This window comes from Harpia harpyja, chromosome 4 (assembly GCF_026419915.1).
Source record: "Harpia harpyja isolate bHarHar1 chromosome 4, bHarHar1 primary haplotype, whole genome shotgun sequence".
Classification (NCBI taxonomy): Eukaryota; Metazoa; Chordata; class Aves; order Accipitriformes; family Accipitridae; genus Harpia; species Harpia harpyja.
The window spans coordinates 67,576,573-67,594,528 of NC_068943.1; the positions used below are offsets into that span (position 1 = coordinate 67,576,573).

A 17,956-nucleotide genomic window follows, 5' to 3' on the forward strand; every position below is an offset into this window, starting at 1 on the left:
TGATTGAAAATGGTTATCTCTGGCTTTTGTGTGTTTTGTGGCATTACAGGGTATTGGTCTTTGTTTAGATCATACAATACTTCTTCCTCCCTCCAACCTACAATAACTATTAATGAGCTGTCTGTGGCTGCCTTGGAGTGCATCCTGTGCATCAGCGTGTCTCAGTTAATAGTCGTAATTTCTCATTTGTAAGAGGAAAAGTGCTACCAGTGCTTTCAGTCTCAGAAGGGCTCAGACTCATTCAAGGATTCCAATTTATTATGCACCCAGCTCTGATATCCTGCTGCTCTCTTTATGGATTAGGCTGCCTCGGTGAAAGGTATCATCCTTCAGATGACACATAAAGACTCTCTTGCCAGCTGTTCCTTTCTCAGAAGTTTCTCAACAAGTAAATCATAATTGTGCCTCTTGTTTTACTCGTTTCTGATTTGGTTCTCCATGTTACTTTGCTAGGAGCATGTGGAAAATGCAGCTTTATTACTGCTGTTATTCTACAAATGGTGCTGACTACAACTGTAGGGATTTTTAGGTCTATTAGTATTGGTTTCTAAGGTGAATACACCGGTAGTGATTTTAAATTAAGATTTTAAATTAATGGGCATAGGTAATTTTGCTGGTCGTTTCTGTAAAACCTTTAATCTCAAGGTGCTGCACAAACCCCTGAGAGGTAAGAAAGAAGGAGATGCAGACAGATCGCTTCATGCATTCTGACATGCAGCTGCTGTTTAACAACACGTAATCTGGTTGAGTTCAGAACAAAAAAAAGTGAAGGGTAACATCCCACTGATAGAAACTGGATTTTATAGAGGAATTTAGAAAGACAGAAAGCAGAGGCAGCCAGCAGACACAGCAGTTTGCACAGCCGTTCGCGCAGCAGGGTGTAAAGAAGGGGGCCTCCGTCAAATTCACTCCAGTGTAAGTCTCAGGGGCGGTGGTGGTGTGCTGCAGGGTAGTTTCTCCAGCAGATGTTAGAGCAGCTGTCCCTGCCAGGGCAGAGGCTTTGACGCGGACACAGCTTTGAGTGGCAGATGCAGCCCTCCAGGTCCTGGGCTGCACAAGTTCTGTGGGTGAAGACCCATCTGCAGCCTCCTTGTTCCAGGGAGCACCAGCACTTCCAGGAGGCTCCCAGTCCTATCAGTTAAAGCGTTGGTGACATCAAAGCTGCAAGGCCTCATTTCTTGTCACTGGGCTTCCGCTGACTCTTAAGATTGCAGGCCGAATGTCACGCTGAAGCGCTCTCAGTAGAGGTCCACGGTATTTCCATTGAACTAAAATGTCCTATACCCTGTAGTTTTTAGTCTGATCAAATTGAGTAACAAGTTGCAGTCTTCTGTTGGTTGAAGTGAATTATAATCACAATTTACGTGATCGCCAAATGGTTTCACAATCACTGCAGGACTTCTGCGTACTGACTGGGCATCTGAGAAAGCAGATGCTTTTTTAGAGGGAACACCTTGTTGTAAAGATAGTTCTGGACAGTCTCTGCAGATCAGGACTGAGTGACTTGGGAAGGCAGCACTGCCATGTTTGTGCTAAGGACAGAAGATACCTACACAAAGCTGTCAGTTTAGCACCTTTCGAAAAGCTTTAACATTACCTTTAAAACACAGTTAAGGGAAGAGAAAAGGCCAAGCAAGGTATTGATGAAAACAGTGTTAAAAAAAGCAGCACTTACTGGTTGGAAGATAAAATATATAATCAGGCTTTCAAGAATGAGCACTTAATTTGCCTAAAGACTATTACAGAACTCATTCTTAATGTACCTGATTTGCATAAAATCTTTTTTTCCAACTACCTGTTGCAGCACACACCTAAAATGGGGAAGTACAGTCCTCCATCAAAGCTCAACTTGTCAAGCCAACACTGCAGATGTGCTGCCTATTTGTAATGCGATTTTCCAGTCTCAAATATCATTAGGCACATACATACCATGTGGGAGGTGGTGTGTATTTTAAAAATATCTTTTAAAGAGTCATTAATGAGCAGAGTTTCTCTCAGGAAGCAGAGCAGTGGTTCTAGGAATTAATTCACCTGCAGCTCTCGGGGTGGCTTTTTTTGCACTGTGGGCTAATTAATCTTCACTCAGAGGTTGCTCCTTTAGTCTCCCGAGTGTTTTCTGGATCAAATTCTCCATATGATAACCTTCCTGCAAATTCCACCCAAGCTCCGCATGTCAGGCTGGTTTCTCTCTGTTTTCATGCATCGTTACCAGTAGTTGAAGATTCAGCAAGCCAAATTTCTTCCCCACTTGTAGGTGATAGGACCTTGGGAAGAAGCACACAATGGGGAGGAAATTGCAGCTTCCTGCTCTGCAGAGACCAGCACTTGCTAGCAGACCTAGCAAGCATAAAGATCTGTCAAAGCTCCCTTCCCCGCTGCGGGGACAGACAATGATGGGGCACAAGGCCTCTGAGCAGGGCAATGCTGCGGCCGGGTAATGGGGTCTTACAGCCATGCTTCAGCTCACAAGGCGGTCTTGGCAGATGGATCCTTCAGAGAGGGGTTAAAAATGGGTCTGAGGGTCACTGCCTTGGCACTGTAGAGAAAAAGCGGTTTGTGGCTGGTAGGGCACCTCGGCAGGTAGCACCACAGTTGTGGCGGGAGAAGCTGACAGGGCACATTTTCTTGCAAGTAGATATAGTTACTGAGCCCAAGCTAAGAGCTCGGCCTAACGATAGGGTTCGTTAGCTCCCTCGCTGCTGTCCCGGCAGGGCTGGGGGCTACCGCAAGCCTGCGGTCACCCCGGGGCACACATGCAGCGAGTGTCGCCTTCCTGGATGATGGAGATGGTGTTCCCTGACGTACCCGCTAGTGTAAGCACAGTCATACATGCAAAACTGTCTCACGGGAGCAGCTGATCTCAGTGGGAGCAGAATTAAATGTCCAGGTAAAAATGCAGCTTTGCTTGTGAATACTTAGTCCATAATAAAAGTGCCTTATCAATATAGCATTGATTACTAGTGCTGGCATAGTTTACTACTATTATAATACTGTACTAGTCATTATACTCTAATTATAAATTTGCCCTTTTCTTAAAGACTTTAAATGGTGCAAAATAACAACTACTGGAAAGCTGTTACAGCAGCTAATCATCCTTACCATTTAAACCTCCTTGTTATTTGAACTTCCTCATTCCTTATTCTTCTCTCAAGTAAGCCCCTGGAGATAATTCAACAAACAAGGTGAGAAATGTTGTGCTGTCCTCCAGCCTGCCAGTAAGTAAAAGGGATCAGTCCCAGCAGCACCAGTTGGGCACCTTTGATCAGCACGGTGTGATCTTTACCAAACAGGTCAAGGACGCATCAATGGTATTTTCTCTCTAAGCCTCAGATTCCCATTGGCCCAAGTTTATTCAGAAATCAGGTGGCAAAAAACGTTAGAGGGCATGAAATTTCTGGCCTCCTCCAACATCCCAGACCTGATGGATCCCACTCCAAGCCCATTTGACCCCTGCTCACCTTCACTAGACTTGAGTCTGGGTGCCAGTCTGATTCAAATCTGTAATTATAGCTCCAGAGTTTTAATTGGCACTGTTTGACAGAAGGTATCCCTGCCTACAAAATTTCATGTTTTTTAAATTAAGGTTTTTGGAGGGGCTGAAATGTAGGAAAGGGAAATTTTATCTTGGTTGTAGTTTGGGTAAAGATCTGAAACAGCTTTTTAGAGTGACAGTTTCACTAGAACATTTTAAACGAAAGTTCATACTCTGGATTTGTAAAACTGCAGTGTTTGCAGGTAGCGTCGACATTTGCTATAACAGACTAAGATTAAAGGTACATGTCTCATTTTCTGCTTATACTTTTAATTGCACTGTACTTTTAACAGGATTTTGTGCACAAACTCTTTAGTGATACAGCTCATTACCCTCTCCCCCCCCCCCCGTTACCTTTAGAAAAGAGCAGAAGTGAGAATTTAGGAAAATAATGACCTCTTTTATTATATAACCACAGGAGTTGGGAGGAGGGAAAGGAGAAGAGGGCTCTAGATTAAGGGTTGATTGCTGAAATTATTTTAACTACTTTTTAATTGGCAAGCTGTTGAGTTGTTATCATCAACTAAGAGTGCATCAACAAGCAGTATCTAAAGCAGTAAACATTTCAATTGAGAAATGGAGCTCACAAGCTCTGTAACCATCATCCATATAGTGAAGAGTTAAGACTAAGTGACTGGATCGCAAGAATACATCGTACAAGGAATATCAAGGGTGGGTTTTGGAGTTAGTAGTCTTCATTGTCTTCTGGTTTTTTCTCTGAAGAGGTTATGGAGGCAGGGCAGGAGACATTTGCACAGCCTCCAGGTACCCTGCTTTGGGGCTGTGCAGAGTGAGGTACTGATCTCTGTCTGAAGATCTTTTCCACACAGATGCAAGACGTACACGTGAATCTCCAGGGCTTGCTTTGCTGTCAGTCCCTGTTAATGGACTCTGAAAGTCCTGTGCAGTTTATAGACCTCTCATCTAATAGTGGGCACCTCTATCGCAGACCACATGTGAAATATCTTTGCATTCCCTTGATGCTGATTTGTACTGTTTAAAGGGGTGGGGGCAGAACAAGTTGTTAAAAGATGAAGAAATTGAAAGCTCCCCTAACTGCTGTATTACCCACCTGACATTCTCCAAATGCTAGTCATTAATTACTAATGCCTTGAAAATCAGAGCAGTTATCCGATTCAAATTATGTTACATCTCTGAGCCAGAGCATTTCCATTATCTTATCATTTCCCATTCAAACAATTCCTCCTTTTCCGCAGTTGTTAAAGGCTCAGACCCTACTCTGTTTTCTCTTATTTGGACCTGTTATCCATGCAAGGATATTTCTACTCCATGCCTGCCCTGTCTTCACGCTGGTGAAAATCAGTGTGGGTTTACAGCATAATTATTACAAACTTACTTAAAAATCCGGCCCTCCAGATCCCCCCAGAACTGCGTGTGCGCATCTGATGGCAGAACATGGCCAACGTAAGCCATAACCTTCTTTTCCAGTAGATCATCAAATGCTTGGGGAAGGATTGAACCTGGTTTAGGGCTTAGGCTGGCCTTGCAGTCCTTGCACCTGCAGACCTCCCTGTGGACTGGGCAGGAGAGTTCACGGTCACAGTCACACCAAGCCCCAGAGCCAAGCTCTCAGCCGAAGTAATTCCCTTTAGACACCAGCGATAACTTGGCCCCATGGTGGCAAGGCAGGGTATGTTTCTGGAGTCGCCGATAATGCTGGTCCTAGGTGAGCTGTGTGTTCAGAAATAATGGAGTTTATTTCCTGGCACATTTGTTCTTCACTTATGTATATTTTCATGCCTGCCAGCACTCTGAAATCTAGACATCGAGTGTTGGGGGCAGGCTAGATGCAATTTTTCTTGCTGCTGACATCAATTGGATGAACAGACCTTCTCAGAAGGGGCAGTGCAGGAAATGTGTATGGAAAAATGACAAAATAAGGAGTTTCACAGCTAAATAAAGACAAGTGGCTGAAAATGGTTTTTACAGCTTTGGCTTTCGTATGCTTCATTTGGGAATCTCAAACCATTTTGCACAACAACTACCAAATTAAGATTCACAACACCTTTCTGAAGAAGATAATTGCTCCTGTCTTACAGATGGAGGAACAGAGGTATTGAGGCTATCATTTGAAAATATGTCCCCTGTTTTCAAGTCCGCAGATTGAGATACATTTAAACCTAATTCTCAGAAGCATTAAATACCTCCATTTATATTCATTCATTTGGCATTGTTTGCGCTTAGAGTCTCTGAAAATCAGATGCATTGCCTCCTAACTTGAATGGTCAAAATAACCGAGGTGATGTGGCAAAGATCACAGAGCAACTGCAACTGGGACTGGGACCCATGTCCCCTCATCCCACATCCCCTTTTTACTTACTGAGTATCTGCCTTGGATTCCTGGACAAAAAGAAAAGCACATTCTGCTCACTCAGTTTTCCTTTGCTCTCTTGAACAATTGGATGTTATAGTGACAATATTGTTTGGGTTATTGATCAGCTATAGAGTCGTTTTACCTTTTCTTTCTAACCATCAAGAAATTGTCTTCAGGTTTTTGTCATTAAGTTTCTTATTGTAGAACTAGCATGGAAATGCAGTGAGAATCATTTGTATCACCTGTTTTTCCCCGTTGTTTTGTTTTTTTCAGCATACAACAGTTTTGCCCTTTGTATTAATCGAGATGAGAACAACACATCATCAGTATCCCAGCAGGAGCTGTGGACTGGCTGCAGTATGCACCTTCGCTGTTGGCTATATTTTATGGTAAGGGCTGTACATGCTGTGTTTTCATATTGTATTGGGGGTTTTGTACTGCTAAATTTGGACACATATTTCATTATGGATATAATCGCTAACAGATTCACGCTGCATGCCTCGTTTGGTCCAAGACCTGGGCTTTGTCTGGTTTCCCCAGATGCTTATATTTTTAGAAAGTATATGCCAAACCTCACACAACAGGAATTTGTTGAACAATCCCATGTAAGCAGTGGTCTTTCCAAGGGTACATTTTTCAACCTTTTTTCAAGCTAAATGTTTTTCTTGGACCTTAGTTTTATTGCTTAGGGTTTTTGTTCTATCAAATAAAATTGAGAATAGGCAAATGATTTCCTGCATCAGTATTTAAGCGGCAACAGAAAAGATAGAACACTGTCTTTTTTCTTTACTAGTTCATAAATTCTTTCTGTAAAATTGATTTCAGAATAAGCCAGTAATCCAAACACTCTGAAGTTTGTTTTAAAAAACGCAAATGTTTGTGAAAAATTAAACTAAAACAGAAATAACTTTTCTTACACAACATTAAATTAAGTCTTTGGGCAGTTTCTATTCAAGCACCTGACTTATATGACAGAGCTTATTTACTTTGGTCATTCTAGCATTTTATTTTTCACTAAACCTTTGTTTTATTTACAATGCTCCTTTGATACCATATATCCTTTATCCTTTCTGCAAACATCTGATGACCCCCTGTTTACTTCCCATATTCTTTCTTCTCACCTCACAACACCCTTCCCTCAGCTAAGAGGCTATTTTCCAAAACTGTGGATAATACTGCTTTTTCCACCAGTCAAGTGCTTTTTCCACCAGTCAAGTAAGATAAAACTAATGAGAGAGGAACACAGGCTCAAGGCAGTACTGTCATACTGCTTCAGCTATGCAACTTGCCCCTTTGGTCCAATGAAAGAAAGGCCATTATTCATACACATCCACGCGCACTGAGTGATCATAAAATGCTAGTAATCCAGCTGAAGTGGGATGTTGTGTCCCAGGACAACAGTCACATTCTGCCATTTGCTTTTATAAACATACATATCCTTCTTAAAAAAGAATAATATTTGTAATTGTAAGATAAGGACAGCCACATGCAAAAAGGCACATAAGGAGTCCTTCAGGAGAAAGTTATTACTTTTTTTTAACCCATTATGATAATGCCTAACTGTGATATTTCTTGACCTTCCTCTGAAGGGTGCCTAGAGACAGGTTGGCAGAGTTGCTATACCTGTGATCTGACCTCCTGTGGCAACTCCTGTTTTCTCAAAATCATCTGAGTAGACACATGCAATAGTATTCAATAGGAATAGAAAATTGAAACAATCCAGTTCTGCAAGTGAAATAAAACCAGAGGTGTCTTAAAATCTTTTAAGAATCTGTTACAGTATCAGTGTGATACTCACATGGCTTGATCCTGCCTACTAGAGTGCATCAACATCCTACAGCTACAAGTACAAGGTAAAAGGAAATTGTAGGACAAGTAAAGCAGGGGAAGAAGATTCTGCATTAAGAAATTAACTGCTAAACAGGTACCCAGTTACAGCCTGTGATGGTCTCCCTTTGCTTTTGCTGTTTATTGATTTTGCCTACACGTACATTATTTCCAAAATGGATAGGGCTACTCACAAGTGACTTACCTTCTTCCAAGTTGTGATTTCTCTAAAGATGGTCTGGGTCAATTGCTTATTCAGCCTAAAGGTCATCCTGCAAAATTCTGCACTTCTCCCTCTACTCTTATGAAAGAAGGTCCTTGGGGAAGACTGGAGGCAGACACAAGCTACACTGTGCCATCATCTGCAAGTTCTGCATGTCTTCAGCCTGCAAGTGTTATTGAAGCCTCTATCCAAGATTTGGTTGAGGCTGCAAGCCAAATCTTGGCTCATGATATCAATACAATGTATCTCACATTCACAGGTTGGGAAAATCTACCAGAAAGTATGAAAAGTGAGGGTTTTTCATCTCTTTCACCCAGAGTGTGCCTACCTTTCACAGCTGAGGTCCACTGTCTTCCTGCTGTTAAGTGACCACATTGAAGTAGAGACCTTAATCACTTAGAACGTTTGGAATTACTTAATTCAGATTTTCTGCCATTGTTCGTGTACCATTTAGACTCCTCAAGGTTAGCACAGTGCATTAAAATTAGACTACACCTGCAGATGACCTAGTTACATACAGCCTGGTGGAACTTCCTTCCTTTGTACCTTTGGTTGTCCATGGGTCCCCTGCTGGGGCTTAGTTCTTGGTTTGTTTTTTTACCTAGAAGTTAGGGGTCTGCCACTTGAGAATTTGTCCTTCTCCCTATGTCATTTTTCCCTCAGCAGAAATGTTTTCACTGCACCCCTCTCAGTGTAAAGTGGAGACAGTTGCTAATCAGATGTTCTCTATGTTTTGCCCTTGAATTTTGAACTCTTTCCCCACCTCAGCTGAAACCTTCTTGCCATGCTACATGATTTATGTATCATGTCGCACTTTGTACTGTAAAGGAGCATACAGAAGGATATTGTTTAGGTTTGATTCTGTTCATGCGTTTTTTTCAACTCCAAGTAGAGGAGAGCTTCTGTTTTATTTCATATGTGACTGAATCTTTCACATGTGAAAGAGATAGTGGAATAGCAAGCTTCTATTATATATATTTGATAAATGAGAAAACAGGCAAACAGTTCTGAATAGAATCACTGAAGTTGGAAGAACATAGCTAAATAACTTGATATCTCCTGAGCATTATTCAGAGACATGTTATCTGAAAAGCATCCTTTCTTGAAGAGTAAAACCATTTTCTATTTTTCTTTCTTCTTTTTGCATTCTCTCCCCTCAGTCAGAGAGCATTTGAGTAGGCACACTTAGCTCATGCGTTCTCTATGAGAGGGAGCTCTCCCTTGCTCTTAAGAAACTGTGCCCAGGCAGAACATTCACAGACTAGCATTGCCTGTTGCAGACCATACATGGACTTTCACGATCAAGGCCATGGGATAAGACGGGAAAGGCCGATTGGCTTTATTTAGCATGGCTTGAAAAGGTCACAATTTGTATTGAATTGTTAAATCTAGACAGTGCTAAGAAAACCCAAGAGCTTGCCAGTACTACCAGAAAATACTGCCAATGGGTGTATGGAGTTGGTTGTCAAGGAACAGAAAAGAGCCAGAAATGTGTTGCTCCTTGTAATAAGAATGACCTCATGGTAACTAATATCAGAGCCTAATATGTCCCTAAAATAAACTGAGACAAATACATTTATTTAAAATGGTCTTCATGTTCCCTCTGCTTTTGAGCACTTGGGGATGCCAAAAAACAGACCCTAAGAACTTGACTCCACTGCTCTAGTCGTGCTGGGCTATATGTTTGGGAGCAAAAGACTTGATCTGCTCTCTTATTGCTATCTCAAATCCACTAGGAGCTGCCTCCACATGTGCCAAGCTTGGACTTGATTCATTCTTTGATAAATCTATTTAAAGAGCTCAGGTACCTTTAAACTTTCATTTGAAAATAAAGTTTCTCTTGAAGTGACTTGAGGAGAGTTCTGTAGATTTGCCAAGGGAGAGCATTTAGATGGGGTAATTTCCTGAATTCTTCTTGAAAGAATTTGAGAAAGGAATGTACACTGAGAATTTGGAATGAATTTGAGATCGATGCTGTCAGCCTTGCTGCAGGATTTCCACTAGCAATTCTCCATAGAAGGAGAGGAAGATCAGAAAGAGCAGATGTTCAGATGTTGGCAAAGGGATAAGGGTGCGGACTGCTAGGACAAACCTTGACATTCAGAAGAGAGGGCTGGAGAGTTAGAGCATGAAGCTTGGTGGGAATTGACAGCCATATCGATAAAGAAGGTCAGGATTGAGAAACCAGAAAGATTTCTGAGGTGGCTGGTGCCAGTGGAGCAGGAGAGACAGAGCATGGCTGTGCTAGAGTATGCTGAGGGTCTGTATGTAGGGAGGGGTCATGAATGCTTTTGGAAGTGACCACTGGGGACAGAAGTTCAATAGAGATCAGAGGAATCAGTGATTGGGGAAAACCAAAAAGTCCTTGAGGCAAGTAAAAGAAATGAACTAGAACCATGGGTTAAAAGAGAAATGGGTAAGGAAATGTGCAGCTCACAGGTCAGCAGCTTGAAAGCTGAAATCATGCAACTAAGTGGGAAAAGCTGGGAGGGGGAGAGGGAGACAGGCTTTGAAATCAGAGTGGAAGGCTGATGGAGAGGTGGGTGATAGATGAGGCAATGCAGAGGAGGAGAAAAGAGTTGGAGCCAGAGCTGCTCAGAACAGGAAAGAGTAGGAAGAAGTAGAAGCAGCAGAAATAGGCCAGGAGAAGATTAGCATCCCCTGTACCTGACCCAGAAGGAGGGTGGGAGAGCAGAAGTGCTTTCAGCAAGAGAAGGCTGCATGGATCCTCAGCCTATTAGGTCTGACATAGCCATTATGGACTGTTACATTCTGGCTCACCTCCACCTCCACATCCTCAAATGTTTTAGTCAAAGCAGCAGTACAATCACAGATGACATGCATGGATAATACATTCTCGCTTGCTTGTGCAGCTCAATAAAATATAGCTCAAGAAGGCATAGCAACCATTACTATATTTAAAATTAAATACTATTTATCAAAATAGATTAATTCTAAAGATGACAACACCTTGCAGCGAATCTGCAGAGTTTCTGTCATTCTAGCTACCTGTACACAAATTTCTGCTCTGCATAAGCCACTCCATACCAGTAGCACAGTCCTATGACCTATGTATGGTACAGCACCACTCAGATCAATGGAGAAGAATCCAGCATAAGAAACTGGAATAACACAGGATGATTGCTATTATTTCCTGACTGATGACTGTTTATTGAACTTAGTTTTTAGTCTTTAAAATTTCTAAACAGTGTACATTCCTGGTATAGGTGACTTAGGCCTGGCTGGCTGGTATTATAAGAAGCCCAGCATCTTAATGTGGCTGAGATCTTAACAATTGTGATTAGATGCAGATCAAGCCATCCTATGGGATTGGGTTTTTTTTTAGGGGGGGAATCATGAGGATTTATGAAAATGTGCCTTATATCAGTAAGTATTAGAAACCAAAAGTAGAACAGATTTAGTATGGGTCATTGTGCTTCTGTCTCTGAAGGCACAGGGTTGGTCCCTACTCTGTAACCACAAATGATTTGTTCATTCAAGTTTTGAATGACTCAGCTGCTGTAAGCCTGTCACCTCCTTTGGGAGACATTCCATGATTTAATAGTTCTGGGTAAAGTTCTCACTTTCTGTGGAAAAGGAAGAGAGTGATGCTAGAAAAGATAATGAAATAAAAGCATAGAAAAAGCCTACATTCTGTTGTTTAGTAAAGAGTAGCCACAACGGGAACTGGCCTAGGATTTGTTTGGGACCAAAGATACAGCCTTCCTTTCTGCCAGTCACTGGAAACCTGAATGGCACAGAAGATACAGGAAAGGATTTGCTGCTGCGAGAAGTAACCAGAAAGGAACTGCCATAGTAGATCAGAGTAGTCGTGTATCCAGGCTCTAGCTGTAGCTAAAGTCAGATGCTTCAGGAGGAGATTTATCAGGCGATTTTGGAATAACCAGCCTGTAAGGGAAGTTTTCTTCCAAAACCTATGTCAAAAAGTAGATGCTTGGATCCTTCAGTCTTGATGGTTTACATGCCTTGTACTCCTTCAACTTAAGCATAACTGTACACATTCTTACTGCTTTTACAGTCTCCTGACTTCAGAAGCTTGCTAGAGTTGCATGATACAGCCCAGAGAAGAGGAGTGGACTAAGTAGACTTCCAAACTTGTATACTTCAAAACTTTTTTGAATATCTTGATTTCAGTGATGTGTCACTGAAAGATAGGGTAGAGCATTCCAGAGGTTAATTAGGTATCATATACTTCCATTATCAGATTTGAATTTCTTGTCTCTGAGTTCTGTTGAAGTGCTGCTTCTGTTATGAGGAAGAGCATTGGAAGCTCTTTAAGCCATTTCATGACATGCATTATTATTCTGTGTCCTCTCATTCACTGCTCTTGAAAAGTTACACAGCCCCTCATCTAGTAGTTCCTGTTTCCAGAACACATAGTACTGATTGTTGTTTGGCTGCAGATTTTGCTGAAGGACTCAACTTGGGCAGGAAATGGGTGGAGACACTCAGAGTTCAGACCACAACATGCCGCCAAGCTGTGATGCCTGTGCAAGTATATTCAGACTCCTGTAGCTGAAATCAGCCATCATGAGGGAGCAACCATTTTCTGCAACAAGTCTCCCATTGCAAAATCTTTTGGGTGTCATGTTTATCTGCCATTATATCAACGCGTTGAGCTTGCTTCTAACAGGACTAGTTTTACATATGCCATTGCAACAGCTGCATTACTCAAAGCAACAGGTAGAGCACATCTAAATCACAAGGTTCCGACAATTTTTTGTAGTTACTTTTCCTCATTAACAAAAAACCTATAGCCAAAGAATAAATGTATGTGTATCTTCTCTACATAGTTTTCATTTCCTCCTGATTACTTTGTTAGGAGAGATAGACATCTACTGTATACTAGAAGTGAAAAAAACTAGAGTCAAATTTTTGACAGTTTTTAAACAGAAGCAATATTGTGTGCTTTCAAATAGCATTTTCTGATTTCTACACCAGCTAGTTGAAAATGTCCAAAATTCACCACTTTTTTTAACAGAAATTTTAATTTTAATACAATGTGTGAATATTTCCATTCCTTCTTTTCTTACCAATTCTAATGAATGGCTAAATGAGCTCAATGACCTATAACGCATTCATCTTTGAAAATGCACAGTTATGCCTACGTGGGCTGCCACAGAACCAAAATACAGGGAGGTTCAATTTAAATTTTATCTTCTCAAAAGTAGCCGGTCCAGTTTTAGCTTAAACTTTTTCTCCTCGGTTTATTTTTATCTAAACGACCCATTTTTTATACCTGTTCAATAACAGGGTCTTAAATTGGATCTAGATTTGCACTGCTAAGTAACTCTTAATGCATGCTCCCCTGTGCTTATCTAATAATGAGATTGGACAGGAATAACGACTACTAGAATTGCAACGTTGAAGGCATTCATTAACATTAGTAATCAGCAATCTTGTGTGGAAGCTTTATGCCTACAGTTGATCAGCCCTTTATTGTGCGGCATCAAGATAGCTTGTATTCAAGCAGGAATGAACCCACTAAGAAAGGCCATCAGGTGAGGTTTCCATGGCAGCAGTTGTCCCTTTGCTGCTCCCGTTTGTGGTATAGTCAATGCGGGAATAGTCAGTGTGTCACTGCTCAGTGGAGAGAAGGCTAATATTACTCCATCCCAATGTAGCGAGCGGCATGGTGCAGCTCATTTTAAGGAAGATGAGGGCAGCTGATCACATGGGTTTGTGACCATTGTCTCCCAAGTGGTGCTCAGTACCTCTTGTGCTCAAAGCATGAGTTCCTGTGGTGTGGCTGCACTGGGGACAGGCCTACAACAGCTACGCTGAACACACGAGCAGTATCGCCAAGCAACAAATGGGCTCCTGTGCTGGGCAGCAGAGTGCATGAGCTGTGCTCAAAGACCAAACTCATCAGAGATTGCTGACGTTCGGGAGCTTATCAGTGACTCATTGGTTGGATTTAGAAAATATTTCCTCTTTCCGGTATAAATGCATTCTAGTAAATGCCACTTCTACTTGGTTCATGAATTTGGCTACATAGGTACAGTTTAGAAGGTCCCTTGAAAAGTCCCTCTGTAAAGGTGCTTTCTAGTGCTGGGCAGTTTTATCACACCAGAGAAAAGAAGTGAAAAAGAAGCAGTGGCTTTTTTCTGAGCTTTTTCCTTGGAGCTTGTTTTTCACAGAATCATCATAAAAAGAAAGCAAACAAAACTGAAAAATGTTAAGCAATAATAGACACTCCCTGCTAAGCCAACCTGGGAGTAGAGCACATCCCATTACCTTCTACCCGGCTGTCCCATCTTTTTCATTGATCAAGAGGAACATGGTATCCCCTGTTAACCTGGGATACACAGGAACCCTTTGTTTTTTCACAGATACCTTTATTTTGTCACGTTAATTCTGGCACAGAAGAATGTTGTGGAAAACAGCTGTAAAATACAGAGATCATTTTCCATATGTGAACTCATTTGGAGAAAGGGTTTTTAATCTGCATTTAGATTGTGCAGATTAATTTACTGACACATGTAAATTCCTACATGAAGTGTCCCAACTGTTAAGGGTTTGGCTGTAATAAAAGCTTTTCTAAGGAGGAGGGAAGCTATGACAACCATGTACATTTCCAGGGTGATGGAGAATCGTTAAACAGGGATTTTGTACTTTCTGTGTGACGGGCATTTATGGTAACAGTTTTGGGTGGACTTCTATGTCTCTGCCCTTCAGGAGCCTATGACTGTTGATCTAGTGATCAAGTGTCTTCCTTAAACAAATAAAAGTATCAGCAAGTGAAGCAAATCATACGGACATGGAAATCCCTATCAATAGTAGTCTGCGCAGCTGCTGAGTCTTCTCTAGCTGTGCTTTACTGTGAGCTTCTCTCTCAAATTGCCGGGTCAGAAAGGAAGAGATTTACATTCTTGAAGAGAGCCCAGCAGCTCACGGGCCCCAGCCTGTCTCTACTGAGCACTTTTCCCTGTTAGCCTCCGTGATGTTTGCTCAGTTGTTTGGCATTATTTCCCTTTCTTAGGTTCCACCTACTGGAATGTATGGACTTGCTCTGCTCCCTCTGACTTCACCACTCACCACATCAGATCTCAAGACAAAAGCTATCCCTTCAGAGCGTACAGGTGTCCACTGCAGTCACATACAGCAAAAGCACATACCAGAGTGCTTCTTCAGGCTGCACTGCAGTAAAGCTGACACTCTGTCTCTTGGGTTAGTGTACCAACAACCTCCACTGTAGCTGAATGCTAAAGATCTCTGTGTCACCAGCAAACCACCATCATTCCTTTTCCTTTACTCTATATTGAGTGTGGAGCTGGGCAGAATTTCACTGATGAGGTGGTTTCTTTTTTTTTTTTTTAAATGTTTGTCCTACCTAGAGAAAAATTATTAGATCCCAAATGATACCAGGTAACTGAAAGAAAAGGAGGAGCAACCTAAAACACAGGTGCTGAAGAAATTATTCTCCCAAAGAGAAGCTGAACCATATGTTTCTGGCAAACCCCAAAACTGACGCACTTGCCAGGTGTAGCGAGGAGAAGCAGCAGAAACACACAAATGTGTACAAAATGAAAGAAGGATGCTGCAGAAGGCAGAGAGTGGGGCTGTGTACAGACCTGGAGAACCCTGAATGCTCTTTGGATAAAGAACCGGCTTGGAACAGAGGCTGCTGCGGTTTCCACACCGCCCTATGAAACACAGCTGTGTATTCCTCATAAATACAAATGCAGCAAAGAAATACCTGCCTACATCAGAACATGAAAACTGGCCAACTGCTCATCTTAAATTTAAAACAAAGCAATAAGAATGTGGGGAATCAGTCGTAGTTTCATCATTTGTGATGTTTGTTCTGGGTGGATGTCATCCAGGTGCTCCAGTTCAGTTGCAACTTGCAGTCCTTTCAAATAATTCCTTTTTAGGTTACAGTAGCTAAGCCTATAGCCCAAGCTACTTTTGAAAAACAGGGCTGTGGGAGTCAGTACTTGTTATTTTTGTTTTGTTTCAGGGTGTGCTGGATTCACCATGTTACAGGAGTGTGGGTGTACCCACTTCTTGAGCACCTCAGCCCAGGTGTCAAAATAATCTTTTTTGCAGCTGTCACTGTAATAATTAACATATTCTACTTGGTGGGAGAGGTCCTGAACAACTACATCTGGGATACCCAAAAATGTGAGTATTATTTTCAGAATATTAACTCATGAAATACACCACTGGGACTTGAGTATGCTCCCTTGAAAGTCAAGAACTTTTTAAGCTGGCTAAAACAGAGGAGAATGACAGAAGTTTCACTGAAACATCTTGCTTGCTTGCAGTTAAAAGCAGCCAGATGAACGGAATGGCTGCTGGAGAGCATGATGAGCTATGAATATGTATTCTTTTTTATAACTTCCAATACTAATTTAAGAGCTGTTGGCAATTACCTGAGAGGTTTACAACCCACTTGGTTTACAACCCACTTATTAGCCGATGAACCCATTAAATGCAGCTAGAATAAAGTATCATTCTGTGGGAATGCTATTAATGGTAAGCTTAGACTTAGAAATAAAAATATATTCTTTTAGTATTTTTAGGTATAAGATGTTTTCTGCTTATAAATTTACTCAAGAAAAATGAATATGGTCATGTCAGTAAAATAATAGGAATGAAAGATCACCTTAGTGCAGGGTAAACATAACTGTGCAGACTCTACATCATCTATCCTGCCTAGGCCACCCATTGCTGAGTAGAGGAAAAGGGAAAATAAGACAAACACAAGATTAAAAGTAGGTTCCTTTACTCTATGAAAGATGTTTTTCATTATTCAAATTGCCTGAAATAAGCAAACAACACTCATAATCGCTGCAGTGGCAAATCACAGCTGGAGTGAAATCCATGCTCCGTGGGAATTCTGTCAATATATTTGTTGGGCCCATAACACGTTGGGACCACACAAACAGCCTGTATCCCCTTTTGGGAAACTAAGTGTGCACTGGTTAATACACCATAAATTCACATGGTAGTTTATTGCACACACAAATCTCTTTTAACAAGTCCTCCAGTACAAGGTAGAACCTAATGCCAGAAGCTCAAAGCAGTTTTACTTGCCATTTGCTCATATTAGCACCCAGCTATAAAGTGTCTTTTTGGTTTTGCTCTAGAACCAGCAATCATTGGTCAGTGTTCAAGTCTGGTTTTCAGTCCTCTGTTTGATGTCACATTCAGATCTATTTAACTCACTTAAGTTAATTCCGGAAAGAAGTTTCTAAAAAAGGCAGCCACAAGTAATAATTTCACTTGACCTAAGTCCTGTATGAAGAATAATAATGTGGTGAAGAATCGCATGTTCTTACCAAGTCCATGAATAAGTAAATGGTGGAAAATCTCCCTCACTATTCCACAGTATGCATAAGAAAATCCCTGGTTCTTGTGGACCTCCACCCTAGAGGAGCTAACATCCATCAGGTCATTCTTCCACCCTCTTCCAAGTTTCGCGATGGCCTTATTATCCTCTCCAACATTTCCTTGATTTGGTTAAGGAATGTTGATCCAAAGTCCTTTGTGGCTCGAGCACTTGCAAACCAGAAAATGCCATGAGTCACCTGCTGTTCTGCTGTGCTTGAAACACTTTGCGTACACCTAACCTGAAGCGTATGGCAATCAATCACACCACAAACAGCAGAGATGTAAAATAATGCCAGTCTGTCACCATGCAAGACTTGGGAAGATATTATTTGAAAACTGTACATTTAAAAGGGGCTTTTGAGCAGTAAGCTTGCAAATCAAAGCAGTCTGCCATGAGAAGATTTCTGGGGTGAGAGGGGGTTGTTTTGGGTTTGGAGTGTTTTCCTTTTCCTCTGGAGATGCATTAAATAAAACCTCACTACTGACAAAATGATTTGCAGTTAGTTTGTCCAAGTTAAACCACAAACATGGTAGGCAAGGAAAAATTTGCCCTTTGTACAAGCCAGTGTCTGTCCACAGTTTTGAGGGTATCTGCATTGCTGCCAAACTATTTGATGCATCTGCAGTAGAGTGCTTCAGAAGAAAGGAGAGAGGTGCTCTTAAAAAGGCAAATAAAACA

At 41.5% G+C, this 17,956-nt stretch overlaps 1 protein-coding gene across 6 annotated transcripts in view; it reads left to right on the top strand.

Annotated features, from left to right (window-relative positions):
- AIG1 (androgen induced 1) overlaps positions 1-17,956 on the top strand; it is a 125,928-nt gene that overhangs the window by 105,999 nt on the left and 1,973 nt on the right. For all 6 annotated transcript variants that reach the window (XM_052784565.1, XM_052784562.1, XM_052784563.1 and 3 more), the window contains 2 exons: positions 6,141-6,256; positions 15,902-16,065. In XM_052784565.1, coding sequence (XP_052640525.1) covers positions 6,141-6,256; positions 15,902-16,065 — 280 coding nt within the window. The remainder of the gene's footprint in view (positions 1-6,140; positions 6,257-15,901; positions 16,066-17,956) is intronic.